The sequence below is a fragment of the Diospyros lotus genome, chromosome 14, assembly GCF_014633365.1.
Source record: "Diospyros lotus cultivar Yz01 chromosome 14, ASM1463336v1, whole genome shotgun sequence".
Taxonomy (NCBI): domain Eukaryota; kingdom Viridiplantae; phylum Streptophyta; class Magnoliopsida; order Ericales; family Ebenaceae; genus Diospyros; species Diospyros lotus.
The window spans coordinates 17,670,450-17,687,663 of NC_068351.1; the positions used below are offsets into that span (position 1 = coordinate 17,670,450).

Here is a 17,214-nt window from a genome sequence, read left to right on the forward strand (position 1 = left end):
TCAAGCGGTGGTTAGTTAGTTAAGTCTCTAACGGTAACTAACGGTGTGACTAACGATAATGTCCGTGTATCATCATTGTAATGTCTGCCCCTATGGTTTATAAATAGAGGGTTGGGGTAGTCATTTAGAGGCATGAAATTGACAAGAGAAAAGCCTAGATATCGATAGTCTTTGTAATCTCGGTAAAGTGTATTCATGTGAGAATGCCTTGATGTACTGATTCATTCAAGATCATAAGAAAGATTGCTCTCGGGTTTAAGGCTGGATGCAAGGTCATCAATTACTTGATGATCTGAACCAGGATAAATCTCTTGGTGTCTTGTGAGCGTTTGATGTTCTGTTCTTTAAACTTTCTATTCTGTTTTATCAATTCTTATTCTGTAACAATTGTGCGAGTGTGTGTGTTCTGTAAGTCATCTAGAGTGCATTCCAGTGCTCCGAAGTTGACATATATGAATGTTCCTCTCTGCATATACAAGAAGAATTGCAGTTCTATAACCTGATCAGCCTGCAGCATACGCTTAACACATTCACTATTTATGTAGCGATCTGCAAGATCCATACACCTAGCTTCATCTGCCAGTGCTGCAGCAGCTACGAAGTCACCAGCATGCTTCAGTATCCGAGCCTGTAATCTATAGTTAGTATATTTTCCAGCAGAACCAGGAGAAGAAATACTAAAAAGTCTACAAAGTATATTATTCTTTGATAGTCTTCCAAATTGACGGGAAAACATCCCTCAGATATAAACACATTTTTTATTGCATTAGTATAATCCCGCATTTGCTTGGACGGATGTGGGTAAAGAAGTTAGTCCAACATCAAAATCAAAATCAAAAACAAAAACAAAATCAAATTCAAAGTCAAAGCCAAAAACAAAATCATAGATTAAGGATTGGGTCATGGAAGATAGGAACATTAACAGGCAAAGCTATGGAAGTGGTAGATGTGATGATTAGGAGAAAGATTAATATTATGTGCTTTCAAGAGACGAGATGGGTAGGGAAAAAAGCAAAAACTTTGTCAAAAAATGGATATAAAGTATGGTACACAGGAAATGATCGAGCAAAAAATGGAGTAGGGATCATTATGGATAAAAGCTTAGTAGATGAGGTAGTGGATGTAAAGAGAATAGGGGATAGGATTATTATAGTGAAGGTTATTCTAGGAAGAATTGACTATGAATATCTTTAGTACATATGCACCACAAGCGGGGTTAGGTGAGGAGATAAAAGCAAAATTCTAGGAGGACTTAGAGGGACTCATACAAATGATACCAAGAGGAGAGAAAGTGATTATAGGAGGTGACTTAAATGGTCACGTGGGAAGAGACGGAAACGGCTATAGAGAGGTACATGGAGGGTATGGATTCGGGGAAATTAATAATGAGGGTAAGTCTATTCTAGATTTTGCAATGGCATATGGGCTCATCATAACCAATACTAGGTTCAAAAAACGGGACGAACACTTAATCACATATAAAAATGTCACATCAAACACCCAAATAGATTACTTCCTCATGAGACAAGAGAACCGGGTATGTTGTAGGGATTGTAAGGTGATACTGGGAGAGTATTTGACTACTCAACATAGACTTCTAGTACTTGACGTCCAAGTAAGAAATTGGAAGAGAAAAAATCACATAAAACAAAATCCAAGAATCAGGTGGTGGGATTTAAAAGGGGAAAAACAATTAATCTTCAAAGAAAAATTAAGGGGTAGAAGAGAATGGAATGGAGAAGGACAAACAAACCAAATGTGGAGAGAAATGGCTAATGCCCTGAGAAACACAGCAAAGGTAGTGCTTGGAGAGACAAATGGTAGAGCCCCTAACCTTAAGGAGTCTTGGTGGTGGAACGAAGAAGTGCAATTGAAAATTAAAAATAAGAAAAATTGCTATAAGGCTGTATATCAGTGCAACAATGAAGAAAATCAAAAAAATTATAAATAATCAAAAAAGGCAGCAAAAAAAGCTGTTAGTGAAGCAAGGTCAAAAGCATACGAGAATCTATATAAACAACTTGATACAAAAGATGGAGAAAGGGATATATATAAATTAGCTAAAGCAAGAGAAAGAAAAACAAGGGATTTAAATCAAGTGAAATACATAAAAGATGAAAATCAAAATGTATTAGTGAATGAGGGAGCGATTAAGGAGAGATGGAAAGAGTATTTCACAAAATTATTCAATGATGATGGCGACACAAGAGTTAGGTTGGGACATCTTAGTAACTCTGAAGAGAACGTGAGCTATACATTTTATCGACGCATAAGTCCAAATGAAATAAGGCAAGCATTAAAAAAGATGAAAAATCATAAGGCGGTGGGACCGGATAATATACCAATAGAAGCATGGAAATGCATGGGAGAAGAGGGTATCTCCTGCCTAACGAAATTATTTAACGCGATTCTTAAATCAAAAAAAATGCCAAATGAGTGGAGGAAGAGTACTTTGGTCCCTATATATAAGAACAAATGAGATGTTCAAAACTGTGAAAATTACAGAGGAATTAAGTTAATGAGCCATACTATGAAACTTTAGGAGAGAGTAATAGAGCAGAAGCTCAGAAAAGAAACAGAGGTCTCAGAAAATTAGTTTGGTTTCATGCCCGGTAGGTCAACAATGGAAACTATATACCTACTGAGGTGCCTAATGGAAAGGTATCGGGATCATCAGAAGGACCTACATATGGTGTTTATAGATCTAGAAAAGGCTTATGATAGGGTCCCTAGAGAAGTATTATGGAGGGTTTTAGAGAAGAAATGAGTCCGAATAGCCTATATACAAGCCCTTAAGGACATGTATCATGGTGCAAAGACAAGGGTCAGAACATGTGGAGGGGATACTGAACCGTTTAAAATTACAATAAGATTGCATCAAGGTTCTGCACTAAGTCCATACTTATTTGCTTTAGTAATGGATGAACTCACTAAAGATATTCAGACAGAGGTGCCATGGTGTATGCTATTTGCAGACAACATAGTGTTGGTGGATGAAACAAAAGAATGAGTGAACACTAAGCTTGAGTTATGGAGAAACAATTTAGAATCTAAGGGATTTAAATTAAGCAGAAAGAAAACAGAATATATGGAATGTAAATTTAGTAAGAATGCAAGAGTGGAGGATGTTATAATAAAATTGGAAGACCAAATCTTACAAAGAAAAGACCATTTTCGATATTTGGGATCAGTGATTCAAAAATATGGAGAAATTCACGAGAATGTCACACATAGAATTAAGGCAAGTTGGCTAAAATGGAGAAATGCATCGGGGGTGTTATGTGATGGTAAAATCCCATTAAAATTGAAAGGAAAATTCTATAGGACAGCTATAAAACCAGTTTTGTTGTACGGCTCAGAATGTTGGGCAATCAAATACCAACATGAGCAAAAGACGAGTGTAGCGGAGATGAGGATGTTAAGATGAATGTGCGGCCATACAAGAAAAGATAAAATTAGAAATGAAGTTATTCGTAATAAGATAGGAGTAGTGCCAATAGAGGAGAAGATGAGAGAGACTAGACTAAGATGGTTTGGTCATGTGAGAAGGAGACCGAGAGACGCTCCTGTGAGGAGAGTTGATGAAATGGAACAATTAATCAAAAAAAGAGATAGAGGCAGACCTAAGAAGACTTTGAGGGAGACATTAAAGTTTGATATGAAGTGTATGGATCTCAATGAAGATATGACAAAAGATAGAAATACATGGAAGTCTAGAATTCATGTAGTCGACCCCACATAGTGGGATAAAGGCTAGATATGTTGTTGTTATTTTAGTATAATCCAATGAAAGGAAACATTTGAGTTATGAATAACACTAAAATAAAACAAAAAAAATGCTAATATAATTGTTGAAAAAACTTATGCACAAGGAATTTATATTTTTCAAACCTTGACTGAGTATAAATCAATCACAGTTGGAGTGTGTTTGATAGCCTCGTCAATTTTTGCAAGAGCAGTATCATACTGGCCGTGTCTTTCATAATGCTGTACAACACCACAAAATCTGACTGACATCAAAGAATCAAAATAAAATTGAATATAAACCATAACATAAGCAAAGTGGAATGAATATTCCTAATAACTCTAACAAACCTGAGCCAAATAAAACAGAGTCCATAACAGTGTTGAAGGAGGCTCTTTCTCCATCCTGCACAAGAGATTTAAATCAAGCATAGAATGGTGAACAATATGAAACATTTGAACATAAGTCTTGATTGATACATAAAATAACATGTCCAATTGAGATCCCTCTGAAACATCCATACAGTGTTCTAAAATGCGCTAGGCGCTAGTCGGGCGCCAGACTAGGGCCTAGCGCCTAGGCCGGGCCTAGGCGGACTGCTATTTTTTCCTTTTCTTTTTTTAAATTTATAATATAATTTTATGTTATTTTTAAATAAATCAAAGTTAAAAAGATAAATAAAACTTATATATATAAATCAGAAATTTATATATATGTTTATATAGATAGATTTATAAATATATTATTTATATATATATAAACAGATAAATATATAAACTTTACTAGGGCAACTTAGGGGGTCGTAGACCAGAAGCCGCGGATCCGATTGTAGTGCTCGAAGACCACCACCTGATGGCCCTCCCACTTGAGCTCACGAGCAAACAACAGGTGAGCTTCACTGCCTCTACGCCATCGCCGCCGTCAAGCTCCATCCTTGTAGACACGTCTTCGCTGACTCAAGCTCTATCTCCGCTACTCTGAGGTCACGATGGAGTTAGAGGTAGCGATGAGGTACCGGCGGCGACGTTCAGGCAGCGACGGCCTTGGGCTAGAGAAGAGGAAGACAGCTGAGAGGTAGGTAAAAAATTAGGCGTCCCAGGCAGCCGATTAATCGGGCCGGTGCCTAGGGGGCTGACTAGGCCAAATTCGCAGCAGCCAGCAGCCGCCTAGCGCCTCGCCGGCGCCTAGGCGGCTGCCTAGGCTGATTTTTAGAACACTTCCATAGACAAACAATGACATCGGAAGTGAATACAAGAGAACTAGCAGTGACAGAACATTTAGGTTCACCTCCCTAAATATAACAACGATCCAACCAAAAGGGTTGACCAAGAAATCAGTGGCATTGTCCATACATGATCACCAAAAGAACTACTACAGAACTGTCAGTGCCAAAACATTTTGGGCAGTTGCCCATGTGCAGTGTAACTATGAGTGCTAACCAAAAGGGTTGAACAAGTAGTACTTGTTTGCAATTTTGCTCATACCGAATCACCAAATGAAGGTTTCTACTGCCTTCAGTTTTTCCAATCATTCAGTCCATCAATCAGAAATCTAGAGTTGCAGAGCCCTGCCACATAGTTGAATGGATAGAACTCTTGATACCATAAGTAACAGGTGCAAAAAATTCACTTGAAAGGACCAAGCAAGAAGTTCTCATTTGTATTCAATCTTCCTATTTATTTACCTACGATTCCTCATCCAAACTTCCAATATGGAACCCACAGACACTAACCTCAGTTGGAGTCATTGCTTTTTATATTTATATACATCTGGAGTCAGGTGAGGGAAGAAAAGAAAAAGGAAAAGAAAATTACTTGATGACTCAAGCAAAAAAAGTGAATTTTTAAGAACACCTCATTATTTTCTTTCAGCTTGCCGAGTAAACCACAGAGGTAGAAAAAAACAAGTAGTTTCTCCCACATTTTTCATTTCTTTCTTCAAGAAACCCTAGAAGCATTGGTGGCTAGAGAAGTGTGGAGTGTTTTAGACATGATTTTAGGTGCATGAGGGGAGATGTAAGCCTCGATTTTGGAATTTTTGCATTTGGGTGAGGAGCAGTCCATGGGTCAGCTAGTTGACAGCTTGGGCATCACTTTCTTTTCCTTACTTTGAGGCGTATACAGGCCAAAAAGAAATAGAAATAGGAGAGCTTTAGAGGTATAGAGAGTTCTATTTTTAGTTTAACAGGTTACATTCTTTCATCTCTTTCTCTTGGTTGAAAGTGGACTCTTCTTTTTGTATATCCTCCTTTTCGCAGTTAAAAGTTGAACTTCTAGTTATTGGCAGTTGATGGTGTGACCTTCTGGTTCCCCCATCTTCTTTTGTACAGGATTAGTCTCCTTTTTCTTAAGCATTTTTGTGTCACATACATTGTTATTTATCAACACAACCCCTCCCCCCAACTCCAACCCATCAAAAAAAGAAAGAACAGATATCCAGAAGCAAACAGTGCATCGCATCCCAAGTAACCTAAAAATTGCATTAGGTAGTTAGATGTCCTTGACAGCAACTATCTTGGCAATTTTACTGTTTCTTTCTTGCTCCCACTTGCCAGACATCAGATACATCTTCAAGCACTAACAAGAAACTTGTACTTGTGCAAGATCTGGGGACATATACATATATGTATAATACCTGCCAGCATATCCACCAGTAGTCCTAATAGAGTGCTCCAATCCAAGAATCAGATGCTCCAAAATATCTGCCTGAATAAGATATGTAAAAGCTAGATAGCTAAATAATAATAAAAAAAAAAAACAATATATTCCACCAATAAAATATAAAGAAAGAAAACCAACTGCTGAAGAGGTTTTTAAAAAAAGTCATCATTGTTTAATCAGATAATCATTAGAAATGATGGCACTAACCTTGCCAGGGTGATCATATAAAGGACAGAGATCAGAGAATAATGAAGGAACTCCCTGCGTAATGAATAGAAAGTCAGTCTTGCATACTTGTAACCTGCCTACCAAATCAAATAACTTCAAGGACAAATTGGGGGAAAAAAAAAACAGAAATACCTTTGTTAGGAGAGGCCTGATATAATCATCTGCCGCCTTCTGGAACTTGTCATCACTAAGAAAATCAAGTGGTATTCTCTGACACAAAAGAAGTGGGGAGGGGCAAGGGAAAGAAGTTCAATATAAGTCCTGGAAACTACTCATACAAAATAAGGAATTTAAGTACAAAAGTATTGGTTTTTTATTAGTTTAAAAAAAGAAAATTAATTTTCCCACAACATAAAATCATGAGAATCTTAAATGGATTAAGTACCACACTGACCAATAAGGAAAACCTGCTAACAGGCTATAATATGGTCATGTGAAATAGTGAACTAGAGTTAGTCATGTGCAATTCCATCTTCTGTGGCAATCTGTTTAAGTTGCAAACTTGTCATCAACAGTTTGTCAACAGTAAAGTCTCTACTAAACAGAGAACAAAGTACAACCTAGCTGAAGAGAATTTCAAACATATGACCAAATAAAAAAATATCAAAATGGGCTCTCTTCAATAAACTGAAATAGAGATTGAATGTCCAACATACAGAAGTAATAGGGAGTTCTCAACTCACCAAATTACTAATTAGGATTGAATGCTTATATGAAAAGAAAGTTGTTAAACACCATAGAGGCACAATTTGTTTCTTTTTCTGTGCCTGAAATTTTAGCAACAATTTCCTCTTTTCAAGCTTCAAAGCATACAACCATATGATAATAATAGTGACATTGAAAGGTTTGCAGTGACTTTGATAAGTGAACAAAGTCAATTACTGTTCTCTAATAAAAGAGAGGATAAGCAGAAGAGAAGGCTTTGCTGTAACACCCAAATTTTCGAAAATATATACATACACGAGAATTTTGAGATGATGATAACAGAGATGCAATTCAGTTGGAGATGTAGATGAAATAGGATATTGTAGTTCTGGCTGGATTAAGATTGAGCTGAGAAATTTAACAGAGATGAAAATGAACACCAATTTCTAGATAAGGATAAATCTTAGACTTGGAATTGCAATCAACTGCAAATTAGAGGTGAAAAATCAGAAAAAAATTATACATGCACTACATGCATTATTTCCTTATTAATGGAGTATCCCAAACTAGGATGGACTTCTCCAAAAATAATGGAGATCAACCTCCTATCCCCATTTAATAGGGTCGTCAAAAATGGTAAGGATCAACAACCCCCCCCCCCCCCCCCCCCCAAGGGGGCACTACTGACATTTTCTATTTAAAAGGGGGCCTGCAATTGTGTAGATGATGTGATTGGGCGCATCTTGCATTTATAATTGAAGAAACTAGGTAGAAGAATTAAGGAAAACCACACTGAATAATTTCATTGATCTGAAAAATATATATACACAAAAATCTTGAAAAAGCTGCTAAAAATCCTCCTAAAGTTTCTTCTAACTATTCTCATATTTTATAGGAATAGATTACAACACTTTGCTATCTACTTTACAGATTTAGATCAACAATAATTAGGATAACTTATGACTAAACTATCCTTATCTTGCTATTTAAACTTCTGGATTACATGAAACTGTAATCCCGAGTCTCTTATGAATCCTTAGCTTCCTCCAACACTCCCCCTCAAGCTGAGAAACAGATATCAATCATTCCCAGGTTGCCTCTAAATGTTTCAAAACCTTGTTTTTGCATGGCTTTAGTTAGGATGTTTGCATATCCTCGCTGACTCAACGCCATCGTCGTCGCCGCTGCCGTCAAGCTTCGTCGGTACCTCTTGTAACCCCCCTCTCTCTCTCTAGTTATTGGGTGTTTGTGTTTTTATTTTATTTTATTTTTCTTTTCTATTTATATTTTATATATTAGATATATATATATATATGGGTTTGTTATGCATATTTATACCTTTTACTTGGTAAAAATCTACATCTAAATTTAATTTTTAATTAGGGTTCAAATTCTATTCATATTGCATATAAGATGATAGATGGATGGACGGATATGCTATTCACCAATTGCATTCACCATGTTTGGAATTAAAGAACAAACTACAAGGAATATAGCAGCACCGATAGCTATCCTACAAGCATTGGCCTTCAACATTTTACAGCAATTTAATATAGGTATTTAATTTATCTCTGAAAAAAAACAAAAAATTGGGAAAAAAAAACTATCAAGTTTTGATGAGCTATAGAATTTGAGCAATTTCAAGCAAAACATACGCATGCCATATGTCATCTTGGTCTTCTAGTTTGTTATCAAATATGTTATTTTGAATATTGAGTTGAGTTAAGTGAGGTTATATATATATATATAGGTTTCTGTTGCAAGCTTCTTTGATTCAATTAAAAATGTCGGATGGGACTAAGAGTATGGAAGCATCGTCCGATGCAGCTTCAATTCTTAAAAGAAAGTCAAATGATATCGGATGGGAGTATGGAATATTAATTGATTCAAAGAATATGGATAAAGTTAAAAACAAGTTGTGTGGTAAAGTTATGTCTAGAGGAGTTTACAGAGTAAAAGAACACATCAGTCACATTTCCAAAAATGTTTCTGCATGTCCAAAATCTTCTCCGGATGATAAAGCCAAATGCAAGAATGTTATTGCCGAGGCAAAGAGTAGAAAGAAGAATAAGGAGGAAGATTTGATGAGATCTTCTGTTAATATTTTTGAAAAGGGGGAAGAGGATGATGAAGATGAATTGCAAGAGTTAGTGAGCAAAAAAGCGCCCCATACTCTTGGCCCTATGGATAGGTTTGCAAGCTCCATCAGCCCTAAAGCAAGTGCGATGCCGGTAATGACACAAAGACGGCAAAATATCAGTGAAGCACTCTTTAAAGAGAAAACACAGACTGTTCGTGAATATTGTGTTAGATGGGCGTACGAAACTAGTACACTTTTCAATGCTATTGATTATGATAGCTTCAAATTGTTTGTTGAGGCGGTTGGTCAATTTGGGTCGGGTTTCAAACCTCCTAGTCAATACCAGTTGAAAGAACTGTTATTAAAGGGAGAAGTTGACAAAACAAAAAAGTTACTGAAGAAGCATGAAGAAGAGTGGGCACAAAATGGGTGCTCCAATATGACAGATGCTTAGATAGATAAAAAAAGGAGGAGCATCATAAACCTATGTGTTAATTCTAACGCGGATACTGTTTTTCTTTCTTCAAGAGAGTCATCAAATGAAGCACATATAAGTGAACTTATCTTTGAGTATGTGGACAAGTGCATTGAGAAAATTGGGCCACAAAATGTCGTCCAAGTAGTAACTGACAATGCTGCCAACAATATGGGAGTGGCAAAATTATTGAAGTTGAAGAGGCCAAATATCTTTTGGACATTATGTGCTACTCACACCATAAATTTGATGCTTAAAAGTATTGAAAAATTGCAGAGGTATAAGAAAATCATTGATCAGGCCAAGAGTTTGACAATCTTCATTTGTGCACGCCATAAGACCTTGTCCTTAATGAGGTCATTTACAAAGAAAATGGATATAGTGAGACCAGGAATCACTAAATTTGTTTGTTCTTTCCTTACTCTACAGAGTTTGATGGAGAAAAGGGTCCAAATGAGGACAATGTTTACCAACTCTGAATGGGAGGAGTGCAAATGGTCAAAGACTGTTAAAGGAAAAGCAGCCTATGCTATAGTGATGAGCATTGCTTTTTGGAATGGTGTGATTTTATGCCTTAAGCTTTTTGCACCTTTGGTAAAAGTGCTTCAAATTGTTGATGCAGATAAAAAGCCTTTTATGGGCTTTTTATATGGAGAGATCAAGCAAACAAAGGAAAATATTAAAGAGCCCCTAAATAATCTTGAGAAAAACTATTAGCCTATTATGGAGATTATTGAAACAAGAGTGAAAGATAGGCTAGATACTCCATTGCATTTTGCGGCTTACCTTTTGAATCCCTACTACTTTTTTAAGGATAAGAAAATATATCTTGATAATGAAGTGATGGATGGGTTTTTAACTGTGTGAAGATGTTTTATCATGATGATGATCATGGTGAATTGCAAGGTCATGTTATAAATGTTGAGTTGCCAAAGTATAAATGTCAAGAGGGAGCTTTTGGAAAATTGTGGCTAGCTCAAGGGTGTGCAAAAAATGATGACAATTATGATCCAAGTATAAAATTCCTTTAATCCTTTTCTTAGTTTCTATTGTGTTACTTGTGTATTAGTGTGTAAATTTGTTTTATATGACCTATGCAGTTATGTGGTGGATGACTTATGCAAATCACACTCCAAACTTGCACCGAATGGCAACAAGGATCCTTTCGTTAACTAGTAGTTCATCCGGTTGTGAAAGAAATTGGAGCACTTTTGAAGGGGTTAGTGTATATTTAAAAATGTTTTTATTTTAATTTCATTATCCCTATGAAAGTATGAATTATATTTCTTTAATAGCAATTAGTTATCTATCATTTAAATTGATATTACTTTTATAAAATTTATGTAGATACATATGAAGAAAAGAAATAGACTAGACGTGCATCAATTGAAAAATCTAGTCTTTGTCCATTTTAATGCGAAACTAATGAACAAGATAAAAAGGGAGAAGGAAAGGAATGTTGATGTGCTACTTGCTAGTGACGCTAGCAATGCACAAGGATGGATTGTTGATGGAGGAGATGATGAAGAAGTTGAGCCTGGTATGGGACTTACTTAGGAAGTGGTTGGTGAAGCATCCAGAGCAAATGAGATGCTTCAACCTTGAAGAAGTTCTAGGATGAGAGAGCTTCATGAAGACGATTTTCAATCTGAAGAAGAAGATGAGCAAGAAATCAATGAATTTGATTTGAGTCCGATGAAGATCGTGTGTTGGAAAAATATGGAGAGGAAGAAGTTTAGTCTGATAGTTGTAAGTTAGATTCTTCGGATATGGTTTATGTTGTATTATTGTTGCTTTTGCCTTCTTGAACCCAGCACTGATTCCATTATGGTTTATGTTGCATTATTGTTGCTTTTGCATTATTCTTCGAATATGGTTTATTTTTCTTAGGCTTAATTCCATTATTTCACTTGTCTTTCCAACTTTGATTTACTTGAAAATAACATCAAATTACATAAAAAAAAAAAAAAACAATTTTCCTAGGCCCCCTAAGCACAAGCTCCAGCCTGCGCCCGACTAGCGCCTAGCACATTTTAAGACACTGCTAATAGCTGATTTGCTATCACTATCGAGTAATTTTGGAGATGATATAGGCATAGAAAGATCTTTCATCGGTCTTTCTATTCATAGTATCTCACAAATCCCTTGATCAATGGCTCGATACTCTGCTTCCACACAGCTACAAGCAACAACTTGTTGTTTCTTGCTCCTTCAAGTCACTAAGTTTCCCCACAGCTTGGTACAATAGCCTAATGTGGACCTGCTATCTTCAATGGAAATGTTTCCTCGTAGTCCAAGCCCAGAGTTTGAGTGAATTCTTGAGCTACAAGCCTTGCCTTGTACCTGTCAATACCCCCATTAGATATGTACTTTATAGTGAACGCCCACTTGCTGCTTACTGCTTTCTTTCCCTCTGGTAGCTCCATAACTTCCCATGTATTATTTTTTTCCAAAGCTTTCATCACTTCTAGGACTGTTGCCTTCCATTTTTCATCTTGTAGTGCTTGATAAATATATCTAGGAACAGCCACACTATGATAGTAAATGATCTGTATTGGGGAGATAATCTTGAGTATCCAAGTTAATTTGAAATAGGACGTTTTGTGCAAGATCTTACCCCCTTTCTTAGAGCAATTGGAATACCTAGATCATCTTCAAATCTATTTTGTACTTTAGTATCTCTTGCAGCCACACTTTCTGGACTTATCCCTGGATTAGATGATTTAGTTAGCTGAGGATCACGAGGCCTCCTCAAATAAACCATTAGTAGTGGTTTATTTTGGACTTGATCATCTTCTTGAATTTTGGTGTTCTCTGTCTCTCCCCCTTGATGGTTTAGGGCTAGAGGAAAAGAATCTGAACTGAATTCAGGACTAATATGAGAGTTTTCGGAATTAAGGACAAGGTTTGGTAATGAATCAGTGAGAGGAGTAGGAAAGGAATGATCAATTATAGGCATGATTGTACTCCAAATATCTTCAGTTTTGGAGGTACTTTCTTGTGGATGAATGTTTTGAAAAAATGGTTGATGCTCAATGAAAGAGACATCATAAGAAATAATGAACTTTTGGTTAATAGGGTTATAACATTTATATCCTTGCTAAGTAGGAGAGTAACCAACAAATATGCACTTGAGTGCTTTGGGGTCCAATTTAGATTAAGTGACTTGTATTACCTTGTTTTGCCAAGGACAGCACTGGATTGTTGTCTACATTTTCAGCCGCCTTATGCACCTTAGTTTGGCTTAGTAACAGTTATAGGCCCTCCAATTGATCTGCTATTGGAGAAAATGTAGTTGAATTCCCTTTTTCAACTTCTACCATGTATGTGGACTGACCTCCCTTTTGCTAATTTCTGGGTTTCCAATTTGCTAGCTTTCCATGTAGCTTCCAGCATGTTTTCCTAGTATGATAGGGTTTATTGCAGTGGTCACACCACTACTTATCTTTTTTCATCTCACCTTTGGTTGTGATAGGAAACTTTCCCTGAGATATGTTTAGGGCAAAATTCTGAGTATATACCTCATTGTTTGAATGACTAGTAGGCAGCATCACTTTCTTCCTACTCTCTTCCCTTCTTACTTCAGCAAACACCTCTCTTATAGATTGGAAGGGCTTAGTCCCAAGTAATTTGCCTCTTACTTCATCTAAATCTGAGTTTAGACCATATAAGAAATCAAAAACTCCTTCTTTCTCCACCATCTTGTCATACTTTCTTCCATTCGTAGGACACTCCCATGTGATCTCATAGAAATGGTACACCTCCTACCATAATTCAATCAAGGTGTTATAATACTCAATAACAGAGTTATTGCCTTGCTTTGTGGTTCAGATGATAGACCGGACTTGAAAATTTTGGGCTATGTTTTCAATATCTGAATAAATCTCCTTGACAACCTTCCAAATATCACTAGAGCCTTGTAGAAAAAATAAGTTCTTCCAATCTTGGGCTCCATAGAGTTTACTAACCAGGCCATAATAATAGCGTTCTCAGCTTCCCATACTCCATTAGTTGTTGACTCGGAGCTTGGCTTTGTAATATCTACTGTTAGATAGACTACTTTGCCCTTCCCTCTAACTACAAGCATAACTGATTGGGACCACTCTCGGAAGTTGGTTCCATTCAGCTTGTGTAGAGTAATTTGGAGAGAATGACTATCAAGAACTGTTGGAGTAATTGGAACTTGATTGTTCTTCATTGGAAGAGGTTGGTGGTTGGAGTCTCGCTTCTTGTTGGAATCGCAACCATTGCAAGAGCTTTAAGAGTCCTATCTGAAATAGAACACTAGCTATCGGATGCTGCAAGAACTTGGCTCTCATACCATAAAGAAACTAGGTAGAAGAATTAAGAAAAACCACACTGAATAATTTCATTGATCTGAAAAATATATATACACAAAAGTCCTGAAAAATCTGCTAAAAATCCTCCTAACTTTTCTCCTAATTATTCTCCTATTTTATAGGAATAGATTACAACATTTTGCTATCTACTATACAGATTTAGATCAACAATAATTAGGAAAACTTATGACTAAACTATCTTTATCTTGCTGTTTGAACTTCCTAATTACATGAAACTGTAATCCCGAGTCTCTTATGAATCCTTAGCTTCCTCCAACAATAACCATTCTATTCATTACCCCCACCCCCCCTCCTATTATTTTCCCACTTGAAAAAATATTAAAAAGGAGATTGAAACATAGACAAGACAGGACGACAAGCAACTGTATTTATGTACTAAAAAGCATCAAGGTAACAAGTGGTAAAGCATAAAAGAAGAAAACCATGCAAACTATATACTCCTTAAACCTCCACGAGGCCATGCATGGAACCTGCACAGAGGAGCCCAGTGGAGCAGAAATGTAATTCCATGACCTGATTAATTAATTATGATGGCCTGCAGGTGATTTCCGGTTCCTAGGGTTTTACTCTGTAATGATGGATCCAATCTAATCCTATTTCAAAGAGCTTCTTCATCATAAAAAAGAATATATATACACATAAGTTATCATGTGCCATCTAGCATTTTAAAGATAACACCCTTTATGGTCATAAAGACAACCTTGAGAAAAATGTCAAAACAATCAAACAAATTTTCCCTACTTTTGCAATCTCATTTTATTTTTCCATATGCATATTTCGAATTTCCATTTTCACCCAATTTCATACCTAATCGAACATTGGAATAGCCCCTGTGACCTCTAAATCCTCTTACTTTCTATTACATTCTCCAGATTCAGACCAGACCTTCAAACCCAATTTTGCTGAATAAGGCATCCCTTCACATTGGTCCATGTAAAGCTACACCCTCATAAGTGCACACATTATCATAACCGTGACCAGCTTCTATAATCAAAGCATATTACGGTTGTGAAACACAATTTTACAGAAAAATCTCCACTTTGTTTAACTTGAAATTTTTATTTCACCATATTAACTCATCAGTTTTCCCTCCAAAATATATTTCACCATTTCACGCCTTGATCATGGGAGTAGTTGAAACAAGAAAAACTTCATGATCTGTTAACTGTGACTCAAAGCTCTAGATGTTTTTTCAATTACAATCAGTATATTTGTTTTCCATTTTTAAAAAAAAAAAGTGATCAACATACCAAATTCCTGAGGAATAATGAGTGAAGAGAGACATGTCACCTTAACAGCAGATGACTGAATGTATTTTTTCCCAAGTGATTTGTACAAGGCCTCCAGCCGAATAATTTCGTCAGGGGAATATTGCGGAGTATCTGATGGTAGACCCACACACTTCTGTAGTATTTGATAATATCTACAGAATGAAAGAGGAGCACAGAGTGATAGTAATTCTAAGCAAAAAACAGAAGGCAATGCAAAACAAAGAAGTATGCCTTCCCCTCTTTCTCGTCTCTTCCAACCAAAAATTATCGCAAAATGCCAGTGCTGATAGTTGAAGTCTAATGAAAAAAACACTAACAAGACAATTCATAAATGCGTACCTGTTTAGGGGGCAAGGAACAATTTCTTTGCAAGATCAATGCAATGAAATACATACATATATGTTGTATAGAGGCAGAGACAAAGAGAGTGGAGTTTAAATATACTAATTTAAACTAAAATTACTAGGTCAAAATGCTACGTTATGCAAAAGTATGTTCAGTTTTGTGCTCACCACATTGCGAATATAGACAGACAATAAATGATTGAACTTTCTAATAATAAGTTTCAAATTCATAGGTGAAATCAAATGGAACAAAAGAAATCTTAGTTATTATCAATCAACTACATTCACAATAGAGAAGTTGACAACTCAACTGTACTAGCATTTCCCAACTACTGCTTGTGATGTGCTACATGAATCCCTTTTCAACATTTCACCTCTATCAACAGCCACAACTTTTGCTAAACTACATGCCATCCCTTTCTTTAATATCTAAAACCTGGATAATTTTGGCCTTGCATGTGCCACAACATGACCAATGCTATATCCTTTCCCCATCTTTCATGCAAGAAAAATCATCACACTTTAAATTTAGAGAATAAATAAATTTTTCCAACTAATAAATTTCTTCCAATTCAAGGACCGGAGAACTCTGCCAGTGGATTTGTTGAAGATCACGATGGCTGTGTGTGCTTGGTAATGTGGAGCTTTCATATCAATCAAAGATGCTGCCAAGATGCAGCAGTATCTTCTGATTTGTGCAGCGATATATTCTGATTTATCTTCAGATTCTCTCTTACTCTAGATTAAGAAATTTCCTAAGTTTAACTTAGGAAACTTAAAAGTGTAAATATGTATCTCTCTCATATGGTAGTTCTTGCAAATAGTAAGTTTGTATAGATTGTAGTTTCTATTTTGTGTTTCTCCTCTTCTCTATAAGAGGATAGCAACCATGTACATTGAATTTAATTAACATTATTCTTTTTCTCTACATGGTATCAGAGCCCTCGATTCTGGCTTGATCCGCCTCTAGCCCTCACGAGTGCCTCCATTGCATTGTCTTCCCTTTGCATTAAAGAAAGCCTTCATTGCTTACCCCTCATCCAATCAATCTTACCAGTCAAAATGTCAAAATCATCAAACGTTGTTCCAACCGTGACAACTAGGGAATCTACTCCAGTTGATCATCCAATTGGAACGGGGGATTTACCAAATGTACATCAGTCCTACTGCCTAGATGGTAGGAATTATCTGCAACGGGCTCAGCTCATCAAAACCTTCCTCAAAGGTTGGGGGAAAGTCAGCCACCTAACGGGACCTCCTCCAAAGGATTCAGATCTTGCCTTCACAGCCTGGGATGTAGAGGATTCCCTCATTATGTCCTGGCAGTGAAGTGCAATGCAACTAGATGTCAGTAAGAACTTCATGTTCTTGAACACAACAAAGGAGATATGAGAGATTGTGAAGC

The 17,214-nt window shown here is 36.5% G+C and overlaps 1 protein-coding gene across 3 annotated transcripts in view; it reads right to left on the reverse strand.

The window, feature by feature from the left end:
• LOC127790798 (N-terminal acetyltransferase A complex auxiliary subunit NAA15-like) overlaps positions 1–17,214 on the reverse strand; it is a 93,426-nt gene that overhangs the window by 14,605 nt on the left and 61,607 nt on the right. For 2 of the 3 annotated variants that reach the window (XM_052320489.1, XM_052320490.1), the window contains 7 exons: positions 15,485–15,617; positions 6,766–6,843; positions 6,613–6,666; positions 6,380–6,450; positions 4,096–4,150; positions 3,892–3,987; positions 500–628 (listed from right to left, as the gene is read on the reverse strand). In XM_052320489.1, coding sequence (XP_052176449.1) covers positions 500–628; positions 3,892–3,987; positions 4,096–4,150; positions 6,380–6,450; positions 6,613–6,666; positions 6,766–6,843; positions 15,485–15,617 — 616 coding nt within the window. Of the gene's footprint in view, positions 1–499; positions 629–3,891; positions 3,988–4,095; positions 4,151–6,379; positions 6,451–6,612; positions 6,844–15,484; positions 15,618–17,214 lie in introns of all 3 variants that reach the window. The other variant, XM_052320488.1, reaches the window with a different exon arrangement.